The sequence below is a fragment of the Oncorhynchus masou genome, chromosome 24 (genome assembly GCF_036934945.1).
Source record: "Oncorhynchus masou masou isolate Uvic2021 chromosome 24, UVic_Omas_1.1, whole genome shotgun sequence".
Classification (NCBI taxonomy): Eukaryota; Metazoa; Chordata; class Actinopteri; order Salmoniformes; family Salmonidae; genus Oncorhynchus; species Oncorhynchus masou.
This window is the reverse complement of record NC_088235.1, coordinates 77,089,550-77,107,174: the sequence shown is the minus strand read 5'-3', so window position 1 is coordinate 77,107,174 and position 17,625 is coordinate 77,089,550. Positions and strand designations below refer to the sequence as shown.

Here is a 17,625-nt window from a genome sequence, read left to right as displayed (position 1 = left end):
CGGAGGCGCTCCGCACTGCTAAAGCTAACTCTCTCTCCTCTGCTCTCATCCTTCTAGACCTATCGGCTGCCTTCGATACTGTGAACCATCAGATCCTCCTCTCCACCCTCTCCGAGTTGGGCATCTCCGGCGCGCGGCCCACGCTTGGATTGCGTCCTACCTGCCAGGTCGCTCCTACCAGGTGGCGTGTCTCCTCGCCACGCGCTCTCACCACTGGTGTCCCCCAGGGTTATGTTCTAGGCCCTCTCCTATTCTCGCTATACACCAAGTCACTTGGCTCTGTCATAACCTCACATGGTCTCTCCTATCATTGCTATGCAGACGACACACAATTAATCTTCTCCTTTCCCCCTTCTGATGACCAGGTGGCGAATCACATCTCTGCATGTCTGGCAGACATATCAGTGTGGATGACGGATCACCACCTCAAGCTGAACCTCGGCAAGACGGAGCTGCTCTTCCTCCCGGGGAAGGACTGCCCGTTCCATGATCTCGCCATCACGGTTGACAACTCCATTGTGTCCTCCTCCCAGAGCGCTAAGAACCTTGGCGTGATCCTGGACAACACCCTGTCGTTCTCAACTAACATCATGGCGGTGGCCCGTTCCTGTAGGTTCATGCTCTACAACATCCGCAGAGTACGACCCTGCCTCACACAGGAAGCGGCGCAGGTCCTAATCCAGGCACTTGTCATCTCCCGTCTGGATTACTGCAACTCGCTGTTGGCTGGGCTCCCTGCCTGTGCCATTAAACCCCTACAACTCATCCAGAACGCCGCAGCCCGTCTGGTGTTCAACCTTCCCAAGTTCTCTCACGTCACCCCGCTCCTCCGCTCTCTCCACTGGCTTCCAGTTGAAGCTCGCATCCGCTACAAGACCATGGTGCTTGCCTACGGAGCTGTGAGGGGAACGGCACCGCAGTACCTCCAGGCTCTGATCAGGCCCTACACCCAAACAAGGGCACTGCGTTCATCCACCTCTGGCCTGCTCGCCTCCCTACCACTGAGGAAGTACAGTTCCCGCTCAGCCCAGTCAAAACTGTTCGCTGCTCTGGCCCCCAATGGTGGAACAAACTCCCTCACGACGCCAGGACAGCGGAGTCAATCACCACCTTCCGGAGACACCTGAAACCCCACCTCTTCAAGGAATACCTAGGATAGGATAAGTAATCCTTCTCACCCCCCTTAAATGATTTAGATGCACTATTGTAAAGTGGCTGTTCCACTGGATGTCAGAAGGTGAATTCACCAATTTGTAAGTCGCTCTGGATAAGAGCGTCTGCTAAATGACTTAAATGTAAATGTAGTGTCGGCGTTTGTTGCTGGCATGTCATGCTTAAGTTTGCTAGTCTTACCAATGAAAAAATCATAGTAGTAGTTGGCAATATCAGTTGGTCTTGTGATGAATGAGCCATCTGATTCAATGAGTGATGGACTTGAGTTTGCCTTTTTTACCAAAATGTAATTTAAGATGCTACAAAGCTTTTTACTATTATTCTTTGTCATTTATCTTTGTTTCATAGTGTAGTTTCTTCTTCTTTTTATTCAGTTTAGTCACATGAATTCTCAATTTACAATACATTTGCCAATCAGTTGTGCAGCCAGACTTATTTGCCATTCCTATTGCCTCACCCCTCTCAACCATACAATTTTTCAATTCCTCATCAATCCACGGGGATTTAACCATTTTTACAGTCATTTTCTTAATGGTTGTATGTTTTATAAGTAACTGGAATAAGCAATTTCATAAATATGTCAAGTGCAGCATCTCTTTGCTCCTCATTACACACCATGGACCAACAAAGATTCATCAACATAGGAATCACTACACTTGCGGGACTGATGGAATCCTTAAGATTCATACTAAAGAAAAAACACAATTTCCACTGCCTGTATGCTATGTATACCAGTTCAAATGAACACAAAGGAGATTTTAAACACAGCCTAGACAGACAGGGGTTTGTGCATTTGTATTAAGACTAAGAATCATATGATATAATCTATAAAACATGTGAAATTAAATGCGATGTCCTAATATAAGTACAAAAGCCAAATCAATGGAATTAAGAGAAAAAACACAAACCCGAGACCTATCAATTTAACTGAAATGTTTATTCTAGTAAACAATGACCATGTACAGGGGATTAGCATTTCAAATAAATCCAAGCGTTTGTATTTTTGCATATATCCTGTTTCAAGTTACACACATTTTTCCACTTCTCATGAAACAAATATAACGGACATAATATACAGTTTGTGTACATCTTATACAATGCAGAAAGACAGCTGGATTATTTCTTATTTTCATCTATAGAGGGACAGTCAAAGGCAGGCCAAATGGAAAAGGAATGCACCAAGCTTTAGAAGTCAGATCAGTTGTCAGAAAACCAGAAAACCAAAAGAAAAGCCATCTACAATCTGTTTGGCTTGTACAATAGATATACAGGCCTCTGCATGTATCCCTATACACATGATCAAACTCGAACACCCGAACAACGAGAAAATAAGAAATAAAATCTATTGCACAATGGTGGTGTCAAAGACAAAATACAGCATGAGTGGTAAGTACGTAGAGAACAAAAGGTAGTGGATGAGAGAACACTTGGGCCCTGTTTCAATACTCTCAAAATGCATCCTTCCATCCTGCCTCCCTAATCTGACATGATTAGATGGGTGATTGGGATACATCATGGAACCCTTTCTTTCACCAATCCAATAGTGACAGATCAATGATAACTTAAAAGAATGGAGTAAGAAAGGATGGATGGATGTTTAAGGTATAAAAAGGAGCATGAAGTGACCAATGAACAGAGAGCTGTGGCCTGGTCTACGGCCAACCAAGGACACTCACTGTGGATTTCCCCTAACCCGAGGACACATTACAGGGGTTCTGACACAGAGCATTCTGGGTAAGGGCGGGAGTGTTGGCATTCCAAGCTTCGGGCGTCTGACCTGTGATTAAAACACCACAGGGCTGCATGCAGACGACCACAGGTTACCTCAGCTATAAACAGCAGCCCGATTAAAGGTCAGATCTGTACCAGAACAGGTTCTTCTCATAGAATATTATTACACTGTTGTAACCACGACAGCAAAAGAAGTTTGATATGTAAACATAAACAAATAAATATCAGGGAGAGATGGTTGCAATTTCCACCTAGTGGCAGTGTTAATGGTCCATACCGCAGAATTGTAACTTAAATCATGTCCTTCCCCAACCCAAAGGAGAGCGTAGCTTTAATAATACATTTTCACAACATATGGCTCAGGATAGGTATTTTCACTCAGACTACTCCAATAGTAGGGGACAACAATGGCATTACATGGAAGCTTATTAAAGGTAATGGACACATGTACAGTAGGACACATATAGTTCAATACAACAGGAGAACATAAAACAAAGGGGAAATGAGTGCAACTGTCATTTTCATATGAGCTACTATTATCATCATCTCTATTCAGTTCAATTCAAAGCTTAAAGGGCAATTCTGCCACTTTTCAACCTCATATTCATTATGACCAGCACCATACTATTGTATACATATGTGAAAAGGACGTGTTTCTATGATCTGTGGTTAAATAGATAAGAAGAAAGGTCCTAAAAAATGCTTCTCTGTAGTTAGGTTTCCATCCAATTGGCGACAGATTTTAATGCGAATACTCAAAAATCTGCATAAAGAAAATATGCGCATTTTCCCACTAGGGGTGTGTTTCCACCAAACGGACTTGTTGTGGACAAAAGTCACATAAAATGTCATTTTTTCGTTTTAAGTGTACTGAATAAAAATCTAAAGTTGAATGTGTTTCCATCGCATTTTCAACTCTTCCGATAAGTTTTGTCACAAAAACTGTTGCATTCAATAGCACATTTTCCCACTCTGGTCTTGGCACGAGAGCTCTAGCCAACAGCTCGCAGGTAGTGTGGGTAGGCTAGTTGATATGATGAGATTATTATGGAAAACAGCGAGAATATTTTTACTTGTCAAACGGCAGACAAGCAACGATCATCATGTCACCGGAATAAGACCCTCGATATTTATTGGAAAGGAGCATCGAGATCACAGTGGCGTGCACTTTCACCACCCTGCGAAGTTCATCGTGACTTATTTAATCTGTAGTGCCGTTTTTACACATGTAAACCCTGGTATTGCGCTGTTGATAATGAAAATGAGATTGAAAAGTGGTGGAATTGCCCTTTGAGTTTGAAAGTGAAGTAAGAACCACAGGTTTAATGTGCTAGGCAGTACCATCAGCAAGAAAATCAAGTAAAAGACAATGGCGGCTAAAATAAAATAAAAGTTGTAACAAACTATGACACACTGTAACGCAAACCGTTGAATATTCACGTTATAGCTGTGAAACTTACGTGACCTAATGAATTTGCATATCATTGATGGTTAGCCCGAAGAAAACCACAGGCCATTCCTTACTTTCTTTGACCTCTCTGCAGCGTGTGCTTGCAGGTTTATCCATTTTTTCAGTTCTTACAACTAGAATTGTAATTAACAATATTGTTTCAGTCCTTTAACAAATACTACATCAAATAATAAAATAACACTTACCACATAATTAAATTAAATAAAAATCGTACAAATCTGCAATTAAACCCTCTATAATAAAACATAGTAAAACTTTAAAGAATTTCCCTCATCTAGTCTTTTTTTGTGGTTGTTTGGTGTAAATCACAGCCTTTTGAACTTACTTAAACTGTCAGAAGAGGCACAACTAAGTATCCATTCCTTCTCCCTATGTTCGCCGAAGAAGCACTGAAATATTGTAAAAAAAACAATGCATCTACTATCTCACACTCGGCGAGAAAGAAAATATATCTGTACAATTTGTTCTGGTCCAAGCAGACCTCTCTCTCACACAACACTTGCAGTAACCAGTCAGGGAAGCCTCCAGCACTGCTCCCATGGCTCACCACATTCACATAATAAACCAATACTAAAATAATGTCTCGATCTTCAAAAGCATCCCGCCATAACCTTTAGCTATTCCCTTCTTCACATCTGTCAGGGCTCTAGTCGGTCAAGTGAGGGGATCCATGCTCCCTCACCAGACAGACACATATTCTGCTCATCTTTACATGTTAAGCCAGCCTCTATAGTGCATTTAAACAGCGCATCACCTCCTTCACAAACCATGGGCCATCATCCGTTCCCCTCCACACCTATCAATTAAAAACAGCAAGAGAGATTGTGATTGCTGGCTCCCACCCTCCACTCCAACCTCCCACTGTAAAGTAACATCCAGTTCTGTTTCCACATAGGGTCCAGGCCGACCCCAAAAGTTCTGTTTTGCTATTGTTTTGCTTTGAGAGTTTGTCGGTCTGGGGAATGTGTGGCGAGGTGTGTGTATCTGTGTGTGCGTATCAGGTGGCGTGTGTATGTGTGTTGTAGCGGTGGTCTGTGTCTGCATGCGTATGTCTGTCTGTGTGGTGGAGGAAGCGGTCATGTCTTGGGCACATCTGCCCCGAGGGAAATGGCCAGCTATGTGGGATTCACAGTGTGTGGGGTACGGTTTGTGAGTTGTATACGAATGTGTTATGCGTGTGTGTGTGTGTGTGTGTGTGAGTGTCAGAACTAGTAACGCTAGTAAGAGTTTGTCTATGTGTGCGTTTGTCTATTTGTGCATATCTCTATGTATGTGTGTCTGTGTGTCCCCAGTCCAGGTCACCCGTGGGACATCTCGGCCTTGCTGAGAGCGATGGCCAGCTCTAAGTCCTCTTGCTCCTGCTGCCGGAGCCTCTTCAGCCGCTCCCGCTCCGCTCGCTCACTCTCTCTCTTCGCCCACTCCAGTTGCTGGGCCTCATTTCCAAACTACCGAGAGAAGAGGAGAAGAGGCATTTAATAAAGGATTCATCCGTCACACCATGTCCAAAACACACATTAGGAGGTGTTTTGTCAAGAGTATTAGATTTCAATGAACCTTATCCTGTACATTAAGAGTAAACTTCCCTTTCTGCCTGGCTACCGTAAGAGGACATAGATGACTGTAGTTTACTATTATAACTAAATCATGTACATACACAAAAGCATCAACACACACACAAAATATACCCACTACACAGACAATCTCACTGACCCTATCCCTATCGGTACTTTAATGTTCAATTTATGTATGTTCTGCTGTTGAAGGAAAGGTGCTTCTTATTGTTAAACCTGAGTGGTTGTGCTCCGAGCCTAAAGTATGTGAGCGAAATACAAAAACAAAGCACTTTTCAATTTGACCGCGTTATTAAACATTCTTACCTTAACTTTTTCTGGCCCTGCGAGAGAAAAATGAATTACAAAACACCAAACAAACAATTCACTAATCGTGTATCACACCATCCATTTTACACCGAGCACATTACGAAACAGCATCACCACAAGATACAACTAACTATGAGAAGGCGACACGGAGGACCGTTTCAGTTCGTTTCCCAAATGAAAATGAATGAGCAACTAAAAGCATATCTGAACAACATGCAAAGACGACATGTAGAGAGAAAATGGGAAGGACAGAAATGACCATTTTTGATTCTCTGTTAAAGTGATAGTATGAGATCTAACCTATGTCAAGTATAGCTAGGAACTCTCCCATGCATATCAGAACGCACACACATTCTAAGATACTGCTTTGCTATCCTTAGATCTGATTCAAATGTCAGGGTCAAATGAGGCCATTCAATTATTGGAATCAAGCTGACCAAAATAAATATGGAACAGAGTCCATTGAGGCATTTAATAGCTATATTTGTTTCCTTGAAATATGTATAATTCAATTCAGGGTCCAAGTTCATCTGGCATTTCTCTAGATAATATCTTCAATGTGGAACATAATACCTCTTTAGTTTAAATAAAGTATGGGCAGTTGACTCTGTTAAAATAGATTTGGCAACTTTGGGAGTAGTTTGGTACAAGTCAGAGATGGTAAAGCAGGATCTATGCTACCGATGTCATGCGGCAGACCAACACTAAACAGATTGAGCAAACTAAGCCTAAAGAAAAGACAAAATACTGATACACACTAATACTGTATCTAAACACTAGTAGGACATACATGACTGAAACACAACATAGACATAAAGGGTAAGAACTCAGGACTGAGAGCTGAGTAGTGATACTACTGCTTCCCGTGTCAACAGATCCCACAGCCAAACCAGTGGCTTGGAGCTGTCAGTCACTAAACCACACAGGATGGGCTCCCCTTTACGGCCTAGCCTGGCCTTCGGTACGCACAGACTGAGTGACTGGCTGACCGCCTTACTGAGTGACTGACTGTCTGACTGACTGATGCCGGGAGCTGAGATGGAAAAGGTCAATATTCAGATAAGAAGATCCTGAATACATCCTGGATTATGGCTACACTGTGTGAGACACCCATTGGTTGGTTTAGACAGACAGCCCAGGCCATAGCACCACACTGGCTGGATTGTTCAACCTTAACCTTAAAGCGCCGACTGGTAAGTTGAATAATACTTCACACTGCCAGAATCCACTTATTGGACTGCTAAAGAGGTGATGGAAATAATACTTCTCATTTGTGCTTGTTTTGGGAAGCCTCTAGCATTCTACACAACAACAAACCACATGGCAAAATATAGATATAGATTTTTTTTTATGTTCCAATCGCGGAGTACACATTAAACCACAAAAAGGGCCAACACCCTTTCCTGCACGAGCACCGGGGACCACTTCTGCAATGCAGCTCTGCACTTTACTGCACAATGTGCAACAGTGTGCAACCAACTACAAAGCATAGGTTGAGAACCCCCCCAACAAAAATCATAGCACAGTATAGATAAGTGAGTCTTGTGGAACCTTTGACAGGCTTACACTCAGAAAACAGCTAGACGGCAAAAATGTGTGGGAGTTCAGTCATCCTCTTAGATATGAGGTAGGGTTGGATCACACAATTAATTAAAGTGATGATCAGATGATCATGAACAGCAGTTATTGCTAGTGATTATGCTTACATGGTGGTTAATTTGCCATAGGTCTGAGTGGGAAGATGCCTGGCTCTGGTCTTTGTGTGGAGTGATGGTGGGTCATTGATTAACATAGATGTCTGCACAGTGAAGGGAGGCCAGGACACAGAAAGATGAGTTGATAAACAGCCAGGGCCTCCGCTCTAGATCCTTCAGTTAACATTGTGGGAACTTAAGCAGAGGTATTGGCTCGGGTATATAAAGACTGGTCTGGACAGAGACAGAGTATCACTGAGCTCAACTTACAGAACTGAAGTCTGCAAAACCCAAGGAACAGTCTTTAGGGGCTTTACTTGAGGCAGATGGAGCAAAAGGATCTTTGCCACTAAACGGGTCTCCGACCGCTTTTTTACTCTGAAAGGGGTCGATGCCGTCACTGCCAAACGGCTGGAAGGGGTCGCAGGGCTTGGTCGAGTCGCCAGCTCCTCCAGGCATGTTGACGGGGGTGCTTTTACCTAAGGACATTAAGACAGTAAGGACAGTAATTTCCCCTGCAGAAGAGACCACAGTGTGTGTGGTTATGAAGTCAACTACAATTATTAGGTGACGTTTGCTCGCAACAGCCTTCCAACCCCCACAAATGCTGCCCCCCCCCCCGCCCTCCACTGCTTGTCTCACGAGAAATAGAGCATTCTATTATGAAAAGCTTTGAAAACCACAGCAGTTTCAGCTACACTCGTGGTGCACCAAAACCACACGCAGCTCAACTTAAACAAAATAAGGAGCACACAAACAATGCAGATACAAAATTGTGCTGAAACAACATGCCAGCATGGTATGAATTAAACACGCATTTAATGACATGGGCCAATATACTGTATAAAGCCCATATCAAAAAAATGGCGAGAGCTATTTTCTCTTTTATGTTGGGTTTTATGGTGAGCAGATGGGTAGAGTTCATGCCCACTTAACCAACACAGGATTCAGTTCACAAGTTCATCAGTTCTCTCCTCAGTGGGTGATTTTAGAGTTTTTGTCAGGCCTAGATGCTACATGCCTAGGGCCAGGAGTTTTTAATGACCACATGACCTGCCCAAGAACAACTATGGCCCAGAGTTATACCTGTTTGTCAGGAAAAAATCCTGGCCTCAGTTATGCCAACTCATTGTATTCTCTATCTTAATTTCCACATCGCTTAAATACATAAATTATTTAACTGAACCGTCACTACTCTAAAATAAGCCCATGTTAACATGGTAGAGATGTTTCCAAGCTGTTTCTCTGTAGTTCAGTCATTGCTGGCAGAGTCTGTGGGCCGTGGGAATGTAGTACTTACTGGTTGTTGTTGCTTCTGAAGGTGTTAACCACGTTGTCAATCGAGCTGTTATTTATACCAGGCCTGCCAAGGTTAGCAGTTCACAGGCCCACTGAACAGCTAGGCAATCAGTTTCTCTCTTTCAGTAAATGGCACATACACTTCACCACAAACCGTCAGCTCCACCCTGCTCCAAAATACCAGCACATTATCAATGCTGTCTATCAATGTGATGCACAAGGCACATCTCAGAGCCCCACAAATAATGTTTATTATATTATTCTCACAACATATATCGTATCTCCTATTCATGATTGACTGTATCTCGCAGCACAAATTTAAAGTATTGCTCTGTAATGAATTCAGAAACTACCTAGAAAAACGAGAGATATCTACATCAAACTATCATTCTATGTCGTGACCTTTCACTTGTTGCAAATTCTGCTCAACCCCTCTAATTTGGATACATAAACCCAGGTGTGAAAGCAGTTTAGATATGGCATTAGCCAGGGCACAGAGTGTGACCAGAGTCGGGCAAGAGGTCGCCAGAGAAGCCACACTGCTCACCCGAGTGTGTGCACACAGTGGAAACAGAGGAAGTGGGGAAGGGTGGAGCTGAGAACATCGGGCGATCTGGTGTCAGCATGGCCAACCACAGATCATCTGTGTATTCCTGGGGCATGTTGCTCTGTGTTCTCACTGCAGCCTGGCATCAGGGTTGAGCTCTCAAGCAACAGTCCTACAGTCATACAGTTCTACTCATCTAACACTAATCTCAGGCAAGGATTTTACAGATAGGGGATGATTAGCGACAATTCATTATTATTATTATTATTATTTTTAAATCTAATGGATCAAAGTTGCGACTACTATGCTATAATGTGTACAGTGTATCTAGGCTACAGTGAAATTACACTGCATATTGCATACATGGTTTAACCATAAAGTGGGGCACCTTTAATAATAATAGGTGGTGAAATCTTGATTAGCGTGGCCCATTCAACTTTGTGAGGTTTAAATGGTGAAATAAGACTTTCACTCAGTAACTTTATGGCTAAAAAGCACATTGAGTCGCTTCTATGTGGAGCAGAGTTACCGCATAGGCAACTGCAAAACTGTTCTGTTGATTCAATCTTCAAAAGGAAAATGAAAAGGACACTTGTTTGGCAGAGATGATGAACGTATCTGTACCCATGAAGTGCTTTTCCTGTTTACAACGTGGTAGAGCTCACGGTGGGGTTTTCAGGCCAGTCAAAAACAATGTTTCTGAGCTGCAGCGAGCATTGCTGTTTGATCTATGATGAGCATATTCTACTTGTATCATGCAGAGGTAAGAAGGCAACACCAGCTGAGTTGAGGCTTCAACGATTATACAGGTCCCTTACAACAGCTTCTAGTGAACTATGTTCTAACAGTCAGAAGATACAGTATTCAGACACCTTTTTCCACATTTTGTTACGTTACAGCCTTATTATAAAATGGATTAAATACAACGTTTTCGTCATCAATCTAGACACAATAACCCATAATGACAAGGCAACAACAGGTTTTTAGAAATGTTCGCAAATGTATTACAAATAAAAAACTGAAATACCTTCATTTACATAATTATTCAGACCCTTTGCTATGAGACTTGAAATTCAGCTCAGGTGTATCCTATTTCCATTAATCATCCTTGAGATGTTTCTCAAACTTGATTGGAGTCCACCTGTGGTAAATTCAATTGATTGAGCATGATTTGGAAAGGCACACAACTGTCTATATAAGGTCCCACAGTTGACAGTGCATGTCAGCGCAAAAACCAAGCAATGAAGTCGAAGGAATTGTCCGTAGAGCTCCGAGACAGGATTGTGTCGAGGCACAGATCTGGGGAAGGGTACCAAAAACCTTCTGCAGCATTGAAGGTCCCCAAGAACACAGTAGCATCCATCATTCTTAAATGGAAGAAGTGTGGAACCACCAAGACTCTTCCTAGAGCTGGCCGCCCAAGAACCCGATGGTCACTCTTACAGAGCTCCAGAGTTTCTGTGTGGAGATGGGAGAACCTTCCAGAAGGACAACCATCTCCACAGCACTCCACCAATTAGGCTTTCATGGTAGAGCGGCCAGGCGGAAGCCACTCCTCAGTAACAGGCACATGACAGCCCGCTTGGAGTTTGCCAAAAAGCACCTGAAGGACTCTCAGACCATGCAAAGCAAGATTCTCTGGTCTGATGAAACCAAGATGGGATGTTTTTTTAGCGGCAGGGACTGGGAGACTAGTCAAGATTGAGGATGAACTGAGCAGAAAGTACAGAGAGATCCTTGAGGAAAACCTGATCCAGAGTGCACAGGACCTCGGACTGGGGCGAAGGTTCACCTTCCAACAGGACAACGACCCTAAGCACACAGCCAAGACAACACGTCAGTAGCTTCGGGACATAGTCTCGGAATGTCCTTGAGTGGGCCAGCCAGAGCCCTGACTTGAACCCGATCGAACATCTCTGGAGACACCTGAAAATAGCAGTGCAGCGACGCTCCCCATCCAACCTGACAGAGTTTGAGTGGATCTGCAGAGAATAATGGGATTAACTCCCCAATAACAGGTGCGCCAAGCTTGTGGCGTTATACCCAAGAAGACTCAAGGCTATAATCGCTACCAAAGGTGCTTCAACAAAGTACTGAGTATAGGGTCTGAATACTTATGTAAATGTCATATACTTGTTTTTGCATTGTCATTATGGGGTACTGTGTTTAGCTGATTAATGGCTGATTAGGGCCGATTTCAAGTTTTCATAACAATCGGAAATCGGTATTTTTGGACACCATTTTTTTTACACCTTTATTTAACTAAGCAAGTCAGTTACGAACAGATTCTTATTTTCAATGAAGGCCTAGGAACGGTGGGTTAACCTGTTGAGTGTAGGGGGCAGTATTTTGATGTTTGGATGAAAAACGTACCCAAATGAAACTGCCTATTTCTCAGGCCCAGAAGCTAGAATATGCATATAATTGTCCGATTATGATAGAAAACACTCTAAAGTTTCAAAAACTGTCAAAATATTGTCTGTGAGTATAACAGAACTGATATTGCAGGCGAAAACATGAGGAAAATCCAACTAGGAAGTGCCTCTTATTTTGAAACCTCCCTGTTCCATTGCATGCCTTCCCTCCATTTAAAGGGATATCAACCAGATTCCTTTCACTATTGCTTCTACATGGTGTGAAAAGTCTTTAGACATAGTTTCAGCTTTATATTCTGAAAAATGAGCGAGAACGATCACATCGCGTCAGTGGATGGCTGGGTGCCAGCAGAATTTTGCATGCGCCAACAGCTTGGAGCAGACATTTTCTCTCTGTCTCCTATTGAAAAAGCTACAGTCCGGTTGAAATATTATCGATTATTTATTGTAAAAACAACCTGAGGATTGATTATAAAAAACGTTTGACATGTTTCTACGAACTTTACGGATACTATTTGGAATTTTCGTCTGCCCCGTCGTGACCGCTCAAGCCTGTGGATTACTGAACATAACGCGCCAACCAAATGGAGGTATTTTGGATATAAAAATAATCTTTATGGAACAAAAGGAACAATTATTGTGTAACTGGGACTCTCGTGAGAGCAAACATCCAAAGATCATCAAAGGTAAGCGATTTATTTTATTGCTTTTCTGACTTTCGTGACCAATCTACTTTGCTGCTAGCTGTTTGTAATGTTTTGTCTGATGAGAGAGAGATGTCCTTACATAAACACTTGGTTTGCTGTCGCCGTAAAGCTTTTTTGAAATCTGATACGCCAGGTGGATTAACAACAAGCTTAGCTGTGTTTTGCTATATTGCACTTGTGATTTCATGAAAATTAAATATTGTTAGTAATTTAATTTGAATTTGGCGCTCTGCAATTCAGCGGATGTTGACGAAAATGATTCCGCTAAAGGGATGGGTGCGCCAAGAAGTTAACTGCCTTGTTCAGAGGCAGAACGACAGATTTTTACCTTGTCAGCTTGGGGATTTGTTTTTGCAACCTTCCGGTTACTATTCTAACGCTCTAACCACCTGTCTTACATTGCACTACACGAGGAGCCTGCATGGCAGGCTGACTACCTGTTACGCGAGGGCAGCAAGAAGCCAAGGTAAGTTGCTAGCTAGCATTAAACTTATCTTATAAAAAACTATCAATCTTAACATAATCACTAGTTAACTACACATGGTTGATATTACTAGTTTATCTAGCGTGTCCTGTGTTGCATATAATCGATGCGGTGCCTGTTAATTTCTCATCGAATCACAGCCTACTTCGCCAAATGGGTGATGATTTAGCACTGTCGTTGCACCAAACCTAACCATAAACATCAATGCCTTTCTTTAAAATCAATACACAAGTATATATTTTTAAACTTGCATATTTAGTTAATATTGCCTGTTAACATGAATTTATTATAATTAGGGAAATTGTGTCACTTCTCTTGCGTTCCGTGCAAGCAGTCAGGGTATATGCAGCAGTTTGGGCTGCCTGGCTCGTTGCGAACTATGTGAAGTCCATTTATTCCTAACAAAGACCGTAATTAATTTGCCAGAATTGTACATAATTATTACATAACATTGAAGGTTGTACAATGTAAAAGCAATATTTAGACTTAGGGATGCCACTCATTAGATAAAATACGGAACAGTTCCGTATTTCACTGAAAGAATAAACGTTTTGTTTTCGAAATGATAGTTTCCGGATTCGACCATATCAATGACCAAAGGCTCGTATTTCTGTGTGTTATTATGTTATAATTAAGTCTATGATTTGATATTTGATAGAGCAGTCTGACTGAGCGATGCTTCACGCATTGAGCTATTTATGACTTCAAGCCTATCAACTCCCGAAATTAGGCTGGTGTAACCGATGTGAAATGGCTAGCTAGTTAGCGGGGTGCACGCTAATAGCGTTTCAATCGGTGACGTCACTCGCTCTGAGACTTGGAGTAGTTGTTCCCCTTGCTCTGCAAGGGCCGCGGCTTTTGTGGAGCGATGGGTAACGATGCTTCGAGGGTGGCTGTTGTCGATGTGTTCCTGGTTCGAGCCCAGGTAGGGGCGAGGAGAGGGACGGAAGCTATACTGTTACACTGGCAATACTAAAGTGCCTATAAGAACATCCAATGGTCAAAGGTATATGAAATACAAGTGGTATGGAGAGAAATAGTCCTATAATTCCTATAATAACTACAACCGAAACTTCTTACTTGGGAATATTGAAGACTCATGTTAAAAGGAACCACCAGCTTTCATATGTTCTCATGTTCTGAGCAAGGAACTTAAACGTTAGCTTTTTTACATGGCACATATTGCACTTTTACTTTCTTCTCCAACACTTTGCTTTTGCATTATTTAAACCAAATTGAATATGTTTCATTATTTATTTGAGACTAAATTGATTCCATTGATGTATTATATTAAGGTAATAGAAAAGTGTTCCTTCAGTATTGTTGTAATTGTCATTATCACAAAATTATTATTATGGTAAAAAATCGGCCGATTAATCGGTATCCGATTTTTTTTGTCCTCCGATAATTGGTATCGGCGTTGAAAAATCATAATCGGTCGACCTCTAGTGTAGACTGATGAGGGGAAAAAACTATTTCATCCGTTTTAGAATAAGGCTGTAACGAAACAAATGTGGAAAAAGTCAAGGGGCCTGAAAACTTTCCGAATGCACTGTATGTGATGATAAGCCATGCCATCCATACTCACAACGTTCTTCTGTGTGTTTTACTAGAAGAACAAAACAAAAGAGGGGAACACTTACAGTGAGGTGACAAAGACCACAGAGGGGAAAAGACAAAGGGATAGTAAACCATTACAATTATATAACACAGATGTCGGATCATAATTTGATCACTCATTTGTTGCTGAGCATTTTCCTGCACAAAAATAGTGTATTTGAGTTATAAAAATGATTCTAACGTTTGTAATTCCCACTTAGAAATTTCAGACATGATTTGCCCTAACGGAAAATGTATCAACCCCTACAAAAATGTAAATTAAAGGGGAATGGAAACACTTCTGGAAGTTAAGCTGTATTCAATCCACTAATAACAAACATGCTTGTAACATAGAAACATCTCTATTTTAAAGTAATTTGATCTGAACAATGTTTATTAGAGGTATGAGTAGCTCCATCTTGAATTGCCATAGTAATGACTGTTACTAGAAGTGAGCAAATTGAGTTTTGTCATGGAGACTGAAAGTGAATGCTGCCACCGGGAGGCCAAAACGAGGCAAGGGAACTAGCTAGCCTACTTGATTTAGCTCTTCTCTTGTCTTGTCTTTTTGATGTAAATGTTTTCATTGATAACTGTACAAAATCAAATAGAATAGCATTTATCATTTGGTATGAGCTAGACCTAGCTAAAACAAACTGGCTAGGGATTACAATTAGCTCGCCAGCCAGGCAGAAGAGACGGCTGCTGCAGGAGCTAGGATCCCCATATAGCTAGGTAGCTACAGTAATTATTAGCTAGCTAGCTAACTACATAGCTAGGTATCTTTGACATATTATGAGTCTTTATATCTGTGATAGCTATGATTCCTAAAAATAGAAAGCCTTCTGGCTGTTGATTGCAAGAATGAATGTACCTAAACCTGAAGCCTAATCCCATAGCTAGCTTTAATAACTTTCGAAAACTCACGACTGGTAGTGGGTTTGGTAAATTATCCAGGTTCTTTGCTACTTACAAGCATATATTATAATATTATTTCAGTTATTTGACATTTTCTCAAATGTGAGTGGAAACCTTTGTGGATAATAAGATATAACTTTGTCACCTTGCAAGCCGATTGGTAACTTGTACAATTCCCTTCCAGTCATGACACCCTTTTTTATTTGCAGACGGTTAATCGCTACTTGGGGAAGACAAGGAAAAAGAAGATGACATTGAAATGGAGGAGCCAGAGGAAGTTGGAGCCACCACGTGATGCTGCTGCCTCTCAACCAAGCTTTTTGACTGGAAGGTAACTGTCAATTATGTATTACTGTTATGTACTAATAGGCCTATAAATTAGATATTTTAAATACTCTCCCTCTCTCTGTCTCTGTTTGCAGGACACTGTGGTGGACTGTCAGTGCTCAGACCTTTTCGAGAAGATTGTCACCTGTGCACCAGGCAGTCACAACGGTGGCTACAAACACGGCTGCGGGGAAATCACACCATCATCCTCACATGACACATAAACTCGGCAAAAAACATGAGTGTCCTCTCAATGTCAACAGCGTTTATTTCCAACAAACTTAACATGTGTAAATATTTGTATGAACATAACAAGATTCAACAACTGAGACATAAACTGAACGAGTTCTACAGACATGTGACTAACAGAAATGGAATAATGTGTCCCTGAACAAAGAGGGGGACAAAATCAAAAGTAACAGTCAGTATCTGGTGTGGCCACCAGCTGCATTAAGTACTGCAGTGCATCTCCTCCTCGTGGACTGCACCAGATTTCCCAGTTCTTGCTGTGAGATGTTACCCCACACTTCCAACAAGGCACTGGCAAATTCCCGGACATTTCTGAGGGGAATGGCCCAAACCCACAGACCCAACAGGTACCAAAGTGCTCAATTGGATTGAGGTCTGGGCTCTTCGCTGGCCATGGCAGAAAACTAAAAATTCCTGTCTTGCAGGAAATCACGCACAGGACGAGCAGTATGGCTGGTGGCATTGTCATGCTGGAGGGTCATGTCAGGATGAGGCTGCAGGAAGGGTACCACATGAGGGAGGAGATTGCCTGCAATGACGACAAGCTCAGTCCGATGATGCTGTGACACACCACGCCAGACCATGACGGACCCTCCACCTTCAAATCGATCCTGCTCCAGAGTACAGGCCTCTGTGTAACGCTCATTCCTTCGACGATAAACGCGAATCCGACCATCACCCCCGGTGAGACAAAACCGCGACTAGTCAGTGAAGAGCACTTTTTGCCAGTCCTGTCTGGTCCAGCGACGGTGGATTTGTCCAAAAATGGTTTACAGACAGATTTCACTTATAATTCACAGTATCACAATTCCAGTAGGTCAGATGTTTACATACATTAACTTGACTGTGCCTTTAAACAGCTTGGAAAATTACAGAAAATGATGTCATGGCTTTAGAAGTTTCTGATAGGCTAATTGGCATAATTTGAGTCAATTGGAGGTGTGTACCTGTGGATGTATTTCAAGGCTTTCCTTAAAACTCAGTGCCTCTTTGCTTGACATCATGGGAAAATCAAAAGAAATCAGCCAAGACCTCATTTTTTTTTTTGTTGATCTCCACAAGTCTGGTTCATCATTGGGAGCAATTTCCAAATGCCTGAAGGTACCACTTTCATCTGCACAAACAATAGTATGCAAGTATAAACACCATGGGACCACACAGCCGTCATACC

The 17,625-nt window shown here is 42.1% G+C and overlaps 1 protein-coding gene across 10 annotated transcripts in view; it reads right to left on the bottom strand.

The window, feature by feature from the left end:
- Positions 1-2,089: 2,089 nt before the first annotated feature.
- Positions 2,090-17,625, bottom strand: part of LOC135512700 (epidermal growth factor receptor substrate 15-like 1) — a 36,291-nt gene continuing 20,755 nt past the window's right edge. For 2 of the 10 annotated variants that reach the window (XM_064934988.1, XM_064934990.1), the window contains exons 23-25: positions 14,950-14,970; positions 8,220-8,428; positions 2,090-5,820 (exon numbers count right to left, since the gene is read on the bottom strand). In XM_064934988.1, the coding sequence (XP_064791060.1) occupies positions 5,674-5,820; positions 8,220-8,428; positions 14,950-14,970 (377 nt within the window). In that variant the 3' untranslated portion in view covers positions 2,090-5,673. Of the gene's footprint in view, positions 8,054-8,210; positions 8,429-14,949; positions 14,971-17,625 lie in introns of those variants that run through there. The other 8 variants (XM_064934989.1, XM_064934996.1, XM_064934991.1 and 5 more) reach the window with 7 other exon arrangements.